Source organism: Trachypithecus francoisi, unplaced genomic scaffold (genome assembly GCF_009764315.1).
Source record: "Trachypithecus francoisi isolate TF-2019V2 unplaced genomic scaffold, Tfra_2.0 Lachesis_group0, whole genome shotgun sequence".
Taxonomy (NCBI): domain Eukaryota; kingdom Metazoa; phylum Chordata; class Mammalia; order Primates; family Cercopithecidae; genus Trachypithecus; species Trachypithecus francoisi.
In genome coordinates, this window is record NW_022681453.1 from 136,754,693 (window position 1) to 136,771,848 (window position 17,156).

A 17,156-nucleotide genomic window follows, 5' to 3' on the forward strand; every position below is an offset into this window, starting at 1 on the left:
AATCTCAGGCTCAGACCTGCTGAGTCACAATCTGCTGCTTAACATGAGTCCCAGATGATTTGGATACACAATAAAGTTTGAGAAGCACTGGACTAAAACTCAGAAAGATTTAGTGGCTTTCCCAGGTTTCCAGAGCAATATGGTAGCCCAGTTGGGACAAGGCTCTGGAGACTCAGAGAAATGCTTTTCTTAATGCTTCACTCCCGGCTGGAAGGCACATCCATTCTTTAGGGCCCGTTCCCTGATCTCCTCCACATTCTTACCCTGAAGACCCAGGAAGAATCAGGAGTCCCTTTTACTCCTGAAGCCCTTCATGTATTCCCGTGTCAAAGTAATGAATGCATTTGGCCTTGTAACAAGATGGAGAATAAAAGGGGGAATAAAACAGTATTTCACAAACCCCTCTTCTATGCAGGGGAACAGGGTGAATATCAGGAGTGAAGAAGAGAAGTATCTTGACATTCTACTTTTACCCTTAACTTGGGAGCATTTTTCCTGGGCAGGGACGAACTCTTCCAAGTTTCCTCTTAAGAGTTTTTCATGTGGCCCAGATATTGAACATAAGATAGACTTGGAGAGGCTCACACCACTTGGCCTCATAGGTTTTTTTTTTTTCTCCCCAACTTCATAATGATAAACTAAGGTTTCCTTTGTGTACCACTTTCGCAGCGCAGGTGCTTTTTGCAAGTCAATGGGAGAGAATTACAAGTGTGGCTTATTAAACTGATCTACAATTTAATCAATAAATCATTCACAACATGAAAATGTCTTTGCTTTGAATTAGTGCTTGATAGCAATTTTCTGTTTCCTAAAAACTTGTAACTGAAATGACAGCATGTCTTTATTAAGGAGACATTTAAGAATAAAAAGAAATAACCTAATATAAGATTGTTTTAATTTCTGCCTATTTCATTCTGGATGTACCCACACTCATCCATGCTTCGCAAAGAGACTGTCACAGTATACATGCCACCTTAATCGTAAACATTTATCTGGGTTTCTACATGGTTTTCACAGTGATACTTTTTCCTTTCATTATTCATCATTCTTCAGAGAACCATCACCTCCTGGGACTCCTGTGATGCAAGTGCCATGATTGTTAAGTTCTTTAAGTGAGGAAATCATATAATTTCATTTTTTTATCCCTTCTATGGCAAAAGCAGTTCTGAGAATATGCTAGGCACTTTAGTGCTTGTAGCTTTGGGAAAAGGTGGTGAACGTGTTTGTAGAAGATAAATTCTGGGAACAAAACACCATCAAAAGGCTAAGAGATTTAGCTGGGCATGGTGGCATGCACCTGTAGTCCCAGCCACTCTGGAGGCTGAGGCAGGAGAGTCGCCTGAACCTGGGAGGTGGAGGCTATAGTGAGTCGAGATCATGTCACTGCAGTCCAGCCTGGGTGACAGAGGAAGACTCTATCTCAAAAAAAAAAAAAAAAAAAAAAAAAGGCTAGGCACAGTGGCTCACGCCTGTAATCCTAGCACTTTGGGAGGCTGAGCTGGGTGGATCACCTGAGGTTAGGAGTTGGAGACCAGCCTGGCCAACATGGTAAAACCCCGTTTCTACTAAAAATAGTAGTGTAGTGGCAGGTGCCTATAGATCCCAGCTACTCAGGAGGCTGAGACAGGAGAATCACTTGAACCCAGGAGGCAGAGGTTGCAGTGAGCCGAGATTGCACCATTTTACTCCAGCCTGGGCAACAAGAGCAAAACTCCACCTCAAACAAAAGAAAACAAACTGCTAAGAGATCTAATCAATTCTTCTGGCACACAAAGTAATACGAATTTCCCGAAAATGGAACTAAAAATATATTAACCACATTTCTCCATATTCAACCCTTCAAACCAAAATTGTGATGATACCTTTTTTTGTATGCTGACAATTGTCATGATTAGTCTTATGAAGGAAATAGTAGTAAAAAAAATCTGTTTCTTGTTACTCTTTTTTTGTAATCCATATGGGAAATTAAATTATATAGACAGCAAAAACTTTCCTGATAAACTGGCTTTACTATTAATAACACACAAGCTTTTCTTAAACTCTGGCTTTGTCTAACACTTTTTGTTAAGCAAATGGGTTTTTGCCCTCCAAACCACTGAGGGACTGACTTATAGTTGAAAACTACAGAAAATACAGAAAGACTTCCTCTAGTGTTATCCACAACTCTTTATAATGTTATTGCATGAGAATTTTTAATGTGGTGCAGTAAGAAAAGCACCCTCAGCTGTGCCTTGGAAGACCTAAGTTCTGGCTCTGGCCAGATTGCTCTGTGATTTTGGGAGAGTCACTTTGCCTCTCTGGACTTAAATATCACCACTTTGAAAGAAAGAGAGGGAGAGAGACATCAGCTGGATGACCTGAGGCCATTTTCTGCCCTAATACTCTATGACAAGTATCCGTAATAGTAGTAATTTCTACATTTACACTTAGGGTTTATTTAAATACAGTCTTTTCTTTCTCTTTATTTTGAGGGAAAGGAGGTCAAATACACTGCTAGTCTGTTTTCCCCTCTGAAATGAAATACAGTCTTTTGAACTTTTGGAGGGACCCAGTGGAATTGAATTTAGATGGGATGTCCCCAATGGATCTGATCCAGCATTTTCAGAACCCATTGAATGTGCAGCAGGAGGTAGACTTGGAGAGGCCATTGGCTCTGGAGGCGTCACACTACTTTGGCCTTGTAGTTTGGTTTTTGCTGCCTTCCCATAGAATGCCTGAATCTCTGCTGTAGACCCAAAGGTGAGGAACCAAGGTTTGTCAGTTAACTATGTCAGTTTGCCTGTCTTCAGAGTCAGGATGTTGTGGGTTGAATAATGGTCAACCAAAGAGATGAAGTCTTAATTCCTAGAATTTGTAAACATTACTTTACTTGGGAGAAGAGCTTCTGCAGATGTGATTAAGTCAAGGATTTTGAGATGGGGAGATTATCATGGATTACCTGGTTGGATCCTAAATCCAATCATGAGTGTCCGCATAAATTAGAGGTGGGTGAGATCTGATGCAGACACACAGTGGAGAAGGAGATGTGAAGATGGTGGAGATTAAAGTGATGTGGCCACAAGCCCCAGATTTGCTGGGGCAGCCACCAAGAGCCAGAAGTGGCAAGGAACAATTCACCCTTCAAACACCCAGAAGGAGGCAGCCCTGCTGGATTATTGCCATCTGGCCTCCAGAACTGGGGGAGAATACACATCTGCTGCTCCAAGCCACTAAGTTGGTGGTAATTTGTTACAGCAGCCACAGAAAACAAATACACAGGTGACAGCAGGCGAATGTCCAGTCCTGCAGGGGCCCACACCAGCCCCCAGATCTGGGCCCCGGAAACACAGAAAGAGGAGCATCCTTCCATTCTGGCTGTTCAGTCCTTTCTTCCAACTCTTCACTAGACTCCCACATCTCCACCTTGCCTATTCTGCCTGTTCAACTATTTATTAAGAAGTTGCTGTGCACCAAGCACTGTGCCAAGTATGGAGAGCAGCTGATAAAACAATCCTCAGGAACTGAAAATAGAAACTGTTTGGGGTTTAGATCAGCTTGCACTAGAAACTGGACTTGGGGGAAATTCCACCTTAGTCCCTCAGGCCTTAATTAACTGGGCTTTGGAGGGGAAGCTGGCTTCCCCCACACCTGCCCACACTGATGAGGCGGTCCCATAGTTCCCACCATCATGACATGGACTAGTCATACCTGAGGGCCCTGACTTCTTAGTTGGCTCACCATTGATCTTTGCTTATCACATACAAAACTCATAAAGGAACTGGGTTTTCCCCAAACTGCGTCAAAACATGAATGATGGTGAGGTGAATTTCCGAGGTATGAATTCAGGTACCAGCAGATATTTCCTTTTATTTTTTCTTTAGAGACAGGTCAGTGGCTCAATCATAGCTCACCTCAAACTGCTGGACTCAAGTGATCCTCCCACTTTAGCTTCCCAAGTAGCTGGGACTACAGGCGTATGCCACCACGCCTGGCTAATTTTATTTAAACAATTTGTAGAGATGATGTATTAGTCCATTGTCACACTGCTATAAAGAAAGACTGAGATTGGATAATTTATAAAGGAAAGAGGTTCAATTGACTCACAGTTCTGCACTGGTGGAGAGGCCTCAAGAAACTTACAATCTTGGTGGAAGGTAAAGGAGAAGCAGGCACATTTTTCACAGGTCGGCAGGATGGAGTGAGTGCAAGCAGGGAAAATGCCAGGTGTTTATAAAACCATCAGATCAGATCTCTTGAGACTCACTCACTATCACGAGAACAGCATGGGGGAACTGCCCCCATGATCCAATTAACTCCACCTGGTCCTGCCCTTGACACATGTGAATTATGAGGATTATAATTCAAGATGAGATTTGGGTAGGAACACAGAGCTAAATCATATGAGCTGGGGTCTTGCTGTGTTGACCAGTCTGGTCTTGAACTCCTAGGCTCATGCAATCCTCCTGCCTCAGCCTCCCAAAGTGCTAGAATTACAGATGTAAGCCACCGTACCTGGCATCCAGCAGATATTTCTACTGCATTTCTCCAGGAATGAATGGGTTGGAGATGAGGAGATTCTGGAACTTCTGTCATTTCCTCCCAACAATTCTGGGACTCATGTTCACTCTCCTGGGATAGGGGAAATTGACTTAAAGTGATTTTCAAAGGGCATTCCTGTTGAAATAGTTAATATATGTACATGCTTACAACACACACACACATTTGTGTACACTACATACCATGGAGGAAAGCCAGTCCTGGTATAAATTGTACAACTTCAAAATAATAATTGAATTATGATTTCATTTTAATACCATTTTCAATTAAAAATTTTAATAGACTATTTTTTAGAGGTTTTAAGTTTGCAGAAAATCTAGGTAGACAGCACAGAAAAATTCTCATTAACCCCTGTATTCGTCTGCTAGGACTTCCATAGCAAAATACTACAGGCTGGGCAGCTTAAACAACAGAAATTTGTTTTCCCACAGTTCTGGAGGCTAGAAGACCAAGGTGCCCACAAGTTTGGTTTCTGGTGATGCCTATTTACCTTACTTGCAGATGGCCACTTTCTCCCTGTGTCCTCACATGGCCTTTCCTCTGAGCACTTGGAGGCCAGAGAGTGAGCTGTGGTGTGTATTCCTCTACCTAGGAGACACCAGTCTTACTGAATTAGGGCCTCAGCCTTATGATCTCATTTAACCCTCATTGCCTCCCTAAAGCCTTTAAGTGACTAGATGTGAGGGTGGAGCCCTCAAGAGACTGCATTGCCTTCTTTCCGTCTGCTCTTGTAGTGGGAGGACACCTCCAGAGGAGCTGCTGTTCATTGAGCTACACTCACACATGAAGATACAGACTTTGTGAAGAAGGAATTGGCAACACTGAAACCTCCAGAACAAAGGCTGTCACTAAGGTATGTGCTATAAGCATCCTTGGGGAAGAAGGGCATGAGTAGGCAGGGGCATTTTTATATCTTTAGAGGATAGGCAAAGGGAAGACCACAATTTCAGAGGTCTAGCACAAGAGGTAAATTTTTTTTTTAATCTTTGCATTTCCTCAGAGCCCACAAACATGCATGTGTATTAGTGGCTGCCCATGCTCTGGCTGAGGGGAGCAAGCCATGCCATTTTCTCTGCAGGCCTTTAGGAGAGAGTGAAAACTCCTAGAAGAGTGGGAAGGTAGATAAGAAAAGATCCTTTACAATACCGGGCATCTGGGAAGATCTGTCCTTGTGCTGGGTACAGGGCTTCTATCAGGTAACTGAAGGACACCTGGGTACTGTTCTTAAGGAAGGAAGCCAGCAAGCAAACTTTCACATAACTAAAGATGTTGCTGGTGGGTGCCTGTAGTCTCAGCTACTCAAGAGCCTGAGGCAGAAGGACTGATTGCGCCCAGGAGTTAGGGGCTGCAGTACACTGTGATCACACCTGTGTATAACCACTGCACTCCAGCTTAGGCAACATAGTGAGACCCTGTCTCTATAAAAAATAAATAAATTGCTGCTTGCTTGTGCTTTCAAATCATAGAAAGGTAGCAGAGTGGATAGTGATGTCTGAATGTACAGCAAACAAATTCCTTGGAAAAATATGTCTGGATTGAAATTGCATTGAATGTATATATCAATTTGAGAAGAATTGTCAAGTTTTATAATTTTTATGTAACTGAATTGCATTTTTATTAGGTTTATTCCTAGTAATGCTAGTAATTTTCATTGCTAGTATAATTGGGATCATTTTTCTATTGCATTTATAAAATTATTTTTTTTTTGGTGCTTAGGAAAACAAAAGAATAAACTGATGAATATCATGCAGATATATCTCTAAAACAGTAAGGAAAATACAAAATGAGAAACAATATATCTTTTATGTAAGTTAAAAGTAAATACACAAAAATATATATTGTGTATGGATATATATAAATATGTAAAAGTACAGGGGGAATTTGTTTGCAATGACACATACCAAATTGGTTTTAGTTGTTTATGTTATGGGGATAAGTTGTGTAGTTAAAGGGAACATTAGCTTCATCTCTATTGCATCAGAAATTAAAAAAGGAAGAGGGATGGAAGGAAGAGAGGGAATGAGGGAGGGAGAAAAGAAGGGAGAAAAAAAGAAGGAAGGAAGGAAAAAAAAAGAATCCAAAGCATTGTGAGAATATGTTAACAGCTGCTAATTCTAGGTGATGGAACTACAGGTATTTACATTTTCATTGTAAGTTTTGGCTTTTCTCATCTCAGCTGACTCTCCTGTACTAGTTTGGGTTTATATAACAAAATACAATAGACTGAGTGGCTTAAACAACAGAAAGTGTTGTTTAACATACTTCTAAAGGCTGGAAATCTAAGATCAAACTGCCAACGCGGTTGATTTCTGGTGAGGCTTCTCTACCTGGCTTGCTGGTTTCAACCTTCTTGCTGTGTCCTCACATGGTCTTTACTCCATGCACAAGGGGAGCGAAATTTCTTGTGTCTCTTTCTCTTCTATTAAGGACACTAGTTCTATCAGATTAGGGCCCTGCCTTTTTTGGTTTTGTTTCTGCTTTTTTTTTTGAGACAGAGTCTCACTTTGTCACCCAGGCTGGAGTACAGTGGCGTGATCTTTACTCATTGCAACCCCCACTTCCTGGGTTCAAGCAATTCTCGTGCCTCAGCCTCCTGAGCTAACTTGGATTATAGGCGTGTGGTACCATACCCGGCTAATTTTTGTAATTTTAGTAGAGACGGGGTTTTGCAGTGTTGGCCAGGTTTGTCTCGAACTCTTGGCCTCAAGCGATCTGCTTACCTCGGCCTTCCAAAGTGCTGGGATAAAGGTGTAAGGCACTGCGAGAGCCAGGACCCTGCCTTTATAACCTCATTTAACTTTTTTTTTTTTTTTGAGACAGAGTCTCACTCTGTCACCCAGGCTGGAGTACAGTGGTGTGATCTCGGCTCACGGCAACCTCCGCCTCTTGGGTTCAAGTGATTTTCCTGCCTCAGCCTCCTGAGTAGCTGGGATTACAGGCATGCACCCACTATGCCCGGCTAATTTTTGTATTTTTAGTAGCGACACGGTTTCACCATGTTTGCCAGGCTGGTCTTGAATCCCTGGGCTCAGGTGATCCACCCACCTCGGCTTCCCAAAATGCAAGGATTACAGGCATGGGCCACAGCTCCCGGCCTATCATTTAACCTTAGTTACCTCTTTAAACGCCCTATCTCTGAATAGTCACACCCACACCAGGGGTTGAGCACTTCAACGTGTGAATTTGTGGAGGACACAATTCAGTCCACAACATCCCCCTAATTTTTAAAAAACAAAAATGTTTTTAAGGAGTGAATGTCTTTTATGTGTCTCTGTGACCAGGTCCCGCTGCCTTGATGGATTATACACTTGACCCCAGCATGACAACAATGACTGACTACTACTACCCTGATAGCCTCTCAAGCCCCTGTGATGGGGAACTTATCCAGAGAAACGACAAGTTGCTCCTTGCCGTCTTTTATTGCCTCCTGTTTGTATTCAGTCTTCTGGGAAACAGCCTGGTCATCCTGGTCCTTGTGGTCTGCAAGAAGCTGAGGAACATCACAGACATATACCTCTTGAACCTGGCCCTGTCTGACCTGCTTTTTGTCTTCTCCTTCCCCTTTCAGACCTACTATCAGCTGGATCAGTGGGTGTTTGGGACTGTAATGTGCAAAGTGGTGTCTGGCTTTTATTACATTGGCTTTTACAGCAGCATGTTTTTCATCACCCTCATGAGTGTGGACAGGTACCTGGCTGTTGTACATGCTGTGTATGCCATAAAAGTGAGGACGATCAGGATGGGCACAACCCTGAGCCTGGCAGTATGGCTAACTGCCATTATGGCTACCATCCCATTGCTAGTGTTTTACCAAGTGGCCTCTGAAGATGGTGTTCTACAGTGTTATTCATTTTACAATCAACAGACTTTGAAGTGGAAGATCATCACCAACTTTGAAATGAACATTTTAGGCTTGTTGATCCCATTCACCATCTTTATGTTCTGCTACATTAAAATCCTGCACCAGCTGAAGAGGTGTCAAAACCACAATAAGACCAAGGCCATCAGGTTGGTGCTCATTGTGGTCACTGCATCTTTACTTTTCTGGGTCCCATTCAACGTGGTTCTTTTCCTCACTTCCTTGCACAGTATGCACATCTTGGATGGATGTAGCATAAGCCAACAGCTGAATTATGCCACCCATGTCACAGAAATCATTTCCTTTACTCACTGCTGTGTGAACCCTGTTATCTATGCTTTTGTAGGGGAGAAGTTCAAGAAACACCTCTCAGAAATATTTCAGAAAAGTTGCAGCCATATCTTCATCTACCTAGGAAGACAAATGCCTAAGGAGAGCTGTGAAAAGTCATCATCCTGCCAGCAGCACTCCTCCCGTTCCTCCAGCATAGACTACATTTTGTGAGGACCAATGAAGACTAAATATAAACACATTTTCTTGAATGGCATGCTAGTAGCAGTGAGCAGAGGTGTGGGTGTGAAAGGTTTCCAAAAAAAGTTCAGCATGAAGAATGCCATATATGTTGTTGCCAACACTTGGAAGACAATGACTAAAGACATAGTTGTGCATGCCTGGCACAACCTCAAGCCTGTGATTGTGTTTATTGATGATGCTGAACAAGCGGTAACTTTAAAGGATTCTGTGTGCCAAGTGAAAAGAAAAGATGTCTAACCTCCTTACATACGCAGAAATATACCTCCAGAGCCTGTCGGTAGGCTGGAAGAAGTGGATATTGAAGTTTTGACATCAATGATGAGGCTCCAGTTGTCTATTCATTGAATGATGGTGAAACAGCTGAAGTGATTCTGAATCAAGGTGATTGTGATTATAGTGACAATGAAGATGATGCTGTTAATACTGCATAAAAAGTGCCTGTCGATGACGTGGTGAAAATATTTGACAGGCTTATGGAAGGACTAGAGCAGCATGCATTCATAACAGAAAAAGAAATTATATCAGCTTATCAAACAGAGATTTCTAGACAAAAACCATTGTTGATGAGGCAGATGCCTCTAGAGGAGATGTTTAAAAGCCATCAAACAGAATGCCTTCCCTGGAGGACCCACTTCCTCATCCCTAAACTGTGTCTGATGTTTCTTCTCATGTCAGAAGTAAAAAATAAAAATAAAATAAAATATATTGGTATGTAACTACAGGAAAAAATAAAAAATATACAGTGGACAGTAACCTTTCAATAAAAACTCAGTATCATAAGTAGAGACTGAAAGCTTACCGTTATTGGTTGTTGTTATTGTTTAACAGCTGATACAGATATTCTGCTGATGCTACTGCTACTTAGTTCCCATGAACACGTTGTTTTTCCACTATTAATGGTGTGTCATATTTTTTACTTTTAAGTACTTACGTGTGAGTAAGTGTAAGAAAATGACTGCTTATCAGTAGTATCAATGATTTACTCAATATCTGAATCACCTTGATTCAGAACCATTTCAGCTGTTTCACCATCAATCAATGAATATCATCCTCATTATTGATGTCAAAAACTTCAATATCCACTTCTTTCAGCCTACTGCAGACTCTGGAAGTATATTTTTTTGCATATGTAAGGAGGTCAGACCTTTTATTTTCACTTAACATGCAGAATCCTTCAAAGTTACCACTAGTTCAACATCATCAGTAGACACAATCACAGGGCAGAGGTTGTGCCAAGCATGCACAACTACGTCTTTAGTTGTTGTGTTCCAAGTATTGGCAACAACATATATGGCATACATCAGATAAATTCAGAGTCAGGAAAGATGATGGTGCCAAACCACCACAAATATTCTATTTGTGGGTGGCTGAGACAGTGACGTCTTTGCTTTCTGATGATTCAACATACACAAACTTTGTTGCATGCACAAAATTATTAAAAATTTTGGCTGGGCCTGGTGGCTCACCCCTGTAATCCCAGCACTTTGGGAGACCAAGGCAGGCAGATCACTTGAGGTCAGGAGTTCAAGACCAACCTGGTCAATATGGTGAAATTCCATCTCTACTAAAAATACAAAAATTAGCCTTTCTGCCTGTAAATGCCACCGAAGAAGCACCGTTAGAGTCTCTCTTCTCACTGCCATCATGTCTAAGTCAGAGTCTCCTGGAGAACCCGAACAGCTGAGGAAGCTCTTCATTGGAGAGTTGAGCTTTGAAACAACCAATGAGAGTCTGAGGAGCCATTTTAAGCAATGGGGAATGCTCATGGACTGTGTGGTAATGGGCAATCCAAACACCAAGCGCTCCAGGGGCTGTGGGTTTGTCGCATATGCCACTGTGGAGGAGGTGGATGCAACCACGAATGCAAGGCCACGTAAGGTAGATGGAAGAGTCGTGGAACCAAAGAGAGCTGTCTCAAGAGAAGATTCTCAAAGACCAGGTGCCCACTTAACTGTGAAAAAGATATTTGTTGGTGGCATTAAAGAAGACACTGAAGAACATCACCTAAGAGATTATTTTGCACAGTATGGGAAAATTGAAGTGATTGAAAACATGACTGACCGAGGCAGTGGCAAGAAAAGGGGCTTTGCCTTCGTAACCTTTGACAACCATGACTCCGTGGATAAGACTGTCATTCAGAAACACCATACTGTGAGTGGCCACAACTGTGAAGTTAGGAAAGCCCTGTCGAAGCAAGAGATGGCTAGTGCTTCATCCAGCCAAAGAGGTCGAAGTGGTTCTGGAAATTTTGGTGGTGGTCGTGGAGGTAATTTTGGTGGGAATGGCAACTTTGGTGGTGGAGGAAACTTCAGTGGTTGTGGTGGCTTTGGTGGCAGCCATGGTGGTGGTGGATATGGTGGCAGGGGGGATGGCTATAATGGATTTGGTAATGATGGAAGCAATTTTGGAGGTGGTGGAAGCTACAATGATTTTGTCAATTACGACAATCAGTCTTCACATTTTGGACCCATGAAGGGAGGAAACTTTGGAGGCGGAAGCTCTGGCCCCTCTGGTGGTAGAGGCCAATACTTGGCCAAACCACGAAACCAAGGTGCCTATGGCAGTTCCAGTAGCAGCAGTAGCTATGGCAGTGGCAGAAGATTTTAATTAGGAAACAAAGTTTAGCAGGAGAGGAGAGCCAGAGAAGTGATAGGGAAGCTACAGGTTACCACAGATTTGTGAACTCAACCAAGCATAGCAGTGGCAGGGCCTAGCTGCTACAAAGAAGACATGTTTTAGACAAATACTCATGTGTATGAGCAACAAATCTCGAGGACTGTATTTGTGACTAATTGTGTAATGGTTATTTTAGTTTCTGTTCTGTGGAAAGTGTAAAGCATTCCAACAAAGGGTCTTAATGTAGATTTTTTTTTTCTTTTTTTTTGCGCACCCATACTGTTGATTGCTAAATGTAATAGTCTGATCATGACGCTGGATAAATGTCTTTTATTTTTCTAATGTGCTGTGTAAAGTTAGTCTACTCTGAAACCATCTTGGTAAATTTCCCCCAGCAGTGTGAAGTTAGAATTCTTTCAGGGTGATGCCAGGTTCTATTTGGAATGTATATACAACCTGCTTGGGTGGAGAAGCCATTGTCTTCAGAAACCCTGCTTTAGTTGAACTGACAGTTATTATGATCTGAAGCTCACCATTGAAAGGGATTACCCAAGCAAAATCATGGAATTATTGGTTATAAAAATGATTGTTGGCACATCCTATGTAATGTATCTAAATTGAATAATGGTACCAGGTAAAATTATAGATGGGAATGAAGCTTGTGTATCATCCATTATCATGTGTAATTAATAAATGATTTAATTGTTTTGAAAAAAAAAAAATACAAATACAAAAATTAGCAAGGTGTGGTGGCTTGTGCCTATAGTCCTGGCTACTTGGGAGGCTGAGGCAGGAGAATCACTTGAATCTGGGAGGCAGAGGTTGCAGTGAGCAGAGATCGTGCTCCTGCTCTTCAGCCTGGGCAACAGAACGAGACTCCGTCTCAATAAATAAATAAATAAAATGAAATTCATAAAACTACTGCGATGATTAATACTGAGTGTCAACTTGATTGGATTGAAGGATACAAAGTATTGATCCTGGGTGTGTCTGTGAGGGTGTTGCCAAAAGATATTAACATTTGAGTCAGCGGACTGGGAAAGGCAGACCCACCCTTAACCTGGATGGGTACAATCCAACCAGCTGCCAGCAAGGCCAGAATATAAGCAGGCAGAAAAATGTGAAAAGAGAGCCTGGCCTAACCTCCCAGTCTACATCTTTCTTCCGTGCTGGATGCTACCAGCCCTTGAACATCAGACTCAAGTTCTTCAGTTTTGGAACTCAGACTGGCTCTCCTTGCTCCTCAGCCTGCAGATGGCCTACTGTGGGACCTTGGGATCATGTGAGTTAATACTTAATAACTCATATATATATATATATATATATATATATATATATTCCATTAGTTCTGTTCCTTTAGAGAACCCTGACTAATACAACTACCTTCAGGCTATGTATATAAGGTATATATAAAACATAAATGAATTCTGTGTTTAGACCTGGGTCCCATCCCCAAAATATCTCATTATGTATACACAAATATTCCAAAATCTAAAAAAAAAAAAAAAACCAAAATCTGAAACACTTCTGATCCCAAGCATTTAGGATAAGGGATATTCAACGTGTATGTTAAAATATTTAACTATGATTGGAAGTTTGTCTATTTTTCATTTTAATTATGTTAATTTTTGTAGTATATATCTTGAAGCTATGCTATTAGGTGAATGTATAAATGGTTTTGTTACAACTTTTTATTGAATTGACTCTTTTAGCATTATGAAATGCCTCTTTCTCTCCAGTAATACTTCTTGTCTTAATATCTACTATGCTCAGCATTAATATAGCCACACTGGTTTTTCTTTTGATTAGGGCATATGTTGTATAAGGACTTTGTTTAAGTTAATAAACGGAATCCAACCTTTCTAGAACCCATATAGGATAGGCCCCATATTGTAACCATGTCTACTCCCACTGCTGTTAAAGTTGCAGGCGTCACACTTTCAATTCACCATAGCTGGCTGAAATCAGTAGCAGCAGTAACTCCCAACGACGACCAGTGGATTAACAAAAAATACCCAGATCGCTCCACCCGCATAGTCCTATGGCAAAACCCAACCACTGGTAAGAAGGACAACTGCCCTACACTGACCACACCGGAAGCTGGTCAGTCTACGCACGGCTAAAGCTTGAGGACTCCTCAAGCTCTGCTCTAGTCACATCCCAGAAGCTGACTAGTCTATGCACAGTCAAAACTAAGAGGACCATCTCTGGATAAGTAAATGTAACTACAATTTATGAGCCTAGTTATAATTCTGTCAATACTGATTGTTCTGTTGTCATGTTATTACTGCAAATGCTGCAAATGTCTATGCCCAGAGGAAGGTTTGCTATGCCCATGTGTAGTGTAAGCATTTTTCTATTACATACACTAATATTCTTACCATTTATGCCTATAGTAAAAAAGGAGAAGTCTTTAGAAAGATGCCCACATTGTGTACACACTACCTGGGTAAGAAATACCACAGTTAAAACTCTACTGTACCATTCCTGCTGTAAATGTACAGAAAACAAGTTAGGAACCTGCACATACAACCAGGCCACCTATTCAGTCTGTGACCCAGGAAATAATCAGGTATATGTATGTTATAACCCTAAACTCTTACCCTATGAATTCTGGTTTAAGGTACCCATTAAATCAGAGGGGGGACAAAAAAGGAGAGGTTATAGCTTGAACCAAAGAAGCCCCTCCCTCCTATAAAAGACCTATTTACTTGTACTTTGATGCCTGCCATACCACGTATGTTCATAATCTTAAAAAAAACAGAAGCAGTCTGCAATAGTTTAACACAAGAGAGGCTTAGCAGCAACAGTCCTAAACATCTGTACAGAAAACCACAAATCGGATGCCCACACGTAACATTCAGTGGTCTATGCTAACACAGCTCCAATATTTATATTCAGGAAGGACTGCTCGACTAAGGAGTATGTCAACCAAACCAAATTGTAAGACAAGGACATGCAATCCTTTAAATTTTACTATCTTAAAGCTAGAGCTACCTTTTTGGTCTACAGGACAGACAGCACTATTATGAGTTGATAGACAAGAAGCAGGCCTTGAAGTTCCACTACTGATTGTCAAAAAGACTAGGAGGACTCAAATGCATCCAATCCTGCAATTGCAGGTCCACAAGTCATTCTACAAGCATTTTGATCAGCCAGTGCCTGAGCTTCCCCCATTAACCAAAAACTTATTTGCTCAACTAGCTGAAAACATAGCTGGCAGCTTAAGAATTTCCTCATGCTATGTATGTAAAAAAACGAATATGGGGAACCAGTGGCCATGGGAGGCAAAGGAATTAAAGCCAGGAGATTAAAGCCACGAGATCACTTCACTTTGCCTAACCCTGCCAGTAAACCAACAGCCTCAGCCAGTGTTTGGTTGTTAAAAACCTCCATAATTAAAAAGTACTGTATCGCCCAATGGGGAAAGGCTTTCACAGAGGCAGCAGGACAAACAACCTGCTCAAGGCAACGGTATTATGATAAGACTAAAAACAAAACTCTATAGAGAAATGCCCAGTATGACTCCTACTTACCAGATCCAAACCCTTTCTCTCAATTCTCTACTCTAAACCACTCTTGACATCAGCTAGAGGCTCCAAATGCTTGGAAAGCACCCTCTGGCCTATATTGAATCTGTACAACATGGGCATATCAGCAACTGCTAGCTAAATGGACAGGGGCAAGTGTGTTAGGAACAGTCAAGCCATCCTTCTTTCTAATTCCTCCAAAGCAAGGGGAACTCTTAAGATATTCAGTTTATGACAAAAATTTTAAAAAACTAGAAGCATAGTCACAAAAATAGATACAGATGTTAAAAAGATGTGGACATAGAAGACTGAAAAGATCATGAATTGCCTCCTGAAAGAATCATTAAATATTATAGGCCAGCTACCTGGATGCAAGATGGGTCGTGGAGCTATCGCACCCCAATCTATATGCTCAACTACATCATAAAGTTGCAGGTAGTCCTTGAAATTATAACCAATGAAACATCAAGGGCATTAGATTTATTGGCAATACAAGCAGCACAAATAAGAAACGCTATATATCAAAATAGATTAGCTTTAGATTACCTCTTAGCCTCAAAAAGAAGAGTATGTGGTAAATTTAATTTAACCAACTGTTGCCTAGAAATTGATGATAATGGCCAAGCTATCATGGAAATCACAGCTAGAATGCGCGAGTTGGCCCATGTTCCAGTTCAGACTTAGTCCAGGTGGTCCCCAGATTCCTTGTTAGGAAAATGGTTCTCAACCTTTAAAAGATTCAAAACCCTCACTGGTAGGTTCTTGCTTATTCTTGGCATCTGCCTCATCCTTCCTTGCCTTTTACCTCTGTTTATCAAGCGTATTCAGTCAACTATAAAGGCAATAGTAACCCAACACACTACGGCATAGTTAATGGCATTAACCAAATATCAGCCGCTGCCAGCAAAAGAAAAAGCTCAGCTCCACAAAGAGGTGGCAAAAAGTGATGCTTTCTATTAACACCTTTGTTATAAAAAGCACCAAAGAAGGGAATGGAACAGGAATTAAAAGAAATTAAAGAAATTGTAAGCAGAAACTCAGTTGTATGTAGGAAAACCCAATTCCCCCTGAGAAAAAGAAAGAACTGGAGTCCTTTAAAAATTAACTGCCTGTTTTTCTGTGGCTAGTGAGACTTATCTCTCCTCCTTCACCAGGCATTGTGAAGACCCTGTTTCTCTAGCTGTGCAGCTGCAAGGTCACTAGACAGATAAACTCAAGTCGTGAAACACGTTTTTCCTTGAAAAGTAAGAAATGATATAATACATGGCCCAATTAATTGAATAATTGTCTCTGTTTCTCACTTCTGTAATATACTTCCCCCTGCACGCATCTCTCCGCACCCCATGAAATGCTTAAAAGGTAACAACTCTTTGTTCACAGCTCAGTCCTTTGGATGTTAATCCAATTGGACTGGTGCACCCAAATAATAAATACCCTCCTGAACCCCATCGGTCTCTGTGATTCCTTATCAATCCCACTGCAATAGGATCTCCATCTGATATCAACAAAATTAGAGTAAGGTGTCAAACATGTGGGGAGAAAAGGGAGCTGACGGAATTTAGAACACTTAAAAATCTTCATTCAGTCCGGGATTCTCTCCTACATTCCCTCAAGATCGCATCAGATGCTGGTGTGTGGGAGTTGTTGTCTCACTGGCTCCAGAATATGCAGGCCTATTGTCTTCACTAGTTCCTTCTCCCCCTCCACAGAGGGCATTCTCATTGTAGACTGCAAAAATCATTCCTACCGTCCATTTCTTTAAGATTCTTCCTGTGTACGTTTGGAGTTGTATAAAACAAAACTCAGAAATATTTTTAGGGTCTTTCTATTTTTCTGCTCTGCAACATTCTCATGATACAGCATAAAAAGATAAAGGGTGAAATTCACTGTGTGTAAATTATAACTTAATTTTAAAATGCAACCCTTCTTACATATCACTTGAGGTCAGGAGTTCGAGGCCAGTCTGGCCAACACGGTGAAACCCTGTCTTTACCAAAAAATACAAAAATTAGCCAGGTGTGGTGGCACATGACTGTAGTCCCAGCTACTGGGGAGGCTGAGGCAGGACAATCGCTTGAACT

The 17,156-nt window shown here is 41.4% G+C and overlaps 2 protein-coding genes across 2 annotated transcripts; both read left to right on the top strand.

The window, feature by feature from the left end:
* The first annotated feature begins 5,261 nt into the window (after positions 1-5,261).
* CCR8 (C-C motif chemokine receptor 8) lies at positions 5,262-9,614 on the top strand. Its single transcript, XM_033212103.1, has 2 exons — positions 5,262-5,389; positions 7,818-9,614. Exon 2 carries the CDS (start codon positions 7,832-7,834, stop codon positions 8,897-8,899), a length of 1,068 nt encoding a protein of 355 aa, XP_033067994.1. The 5' UTR covers positions 5,262-5,389; positions 7,818-7,831; the 3' UTR covers positions 8,900-9,614.
* A 776-nt stretch (positions 9,615-10,390) lies between these two features.
* LOC117083912 (heterogeneous nuclear ribonucleoprotein A1-like) lies at positions 10,391-12,201 on the top strand. Its single transcript, XM_033212104.1, has one exon. The coding sequence runs from the start codon at positions 10,574-10,576 to the stop codon at positions 11,534-11,536; it is 963 nt and encodes a 320-aa protein (XP_033067995.1). The 5' UTR covers positions 10,391-10,573; the 3' UTR covers positions 11,537-12,201.
* The last annotated feature ends 4,955 nt before the right edge of the window (positions 12,202-17,156 follow it).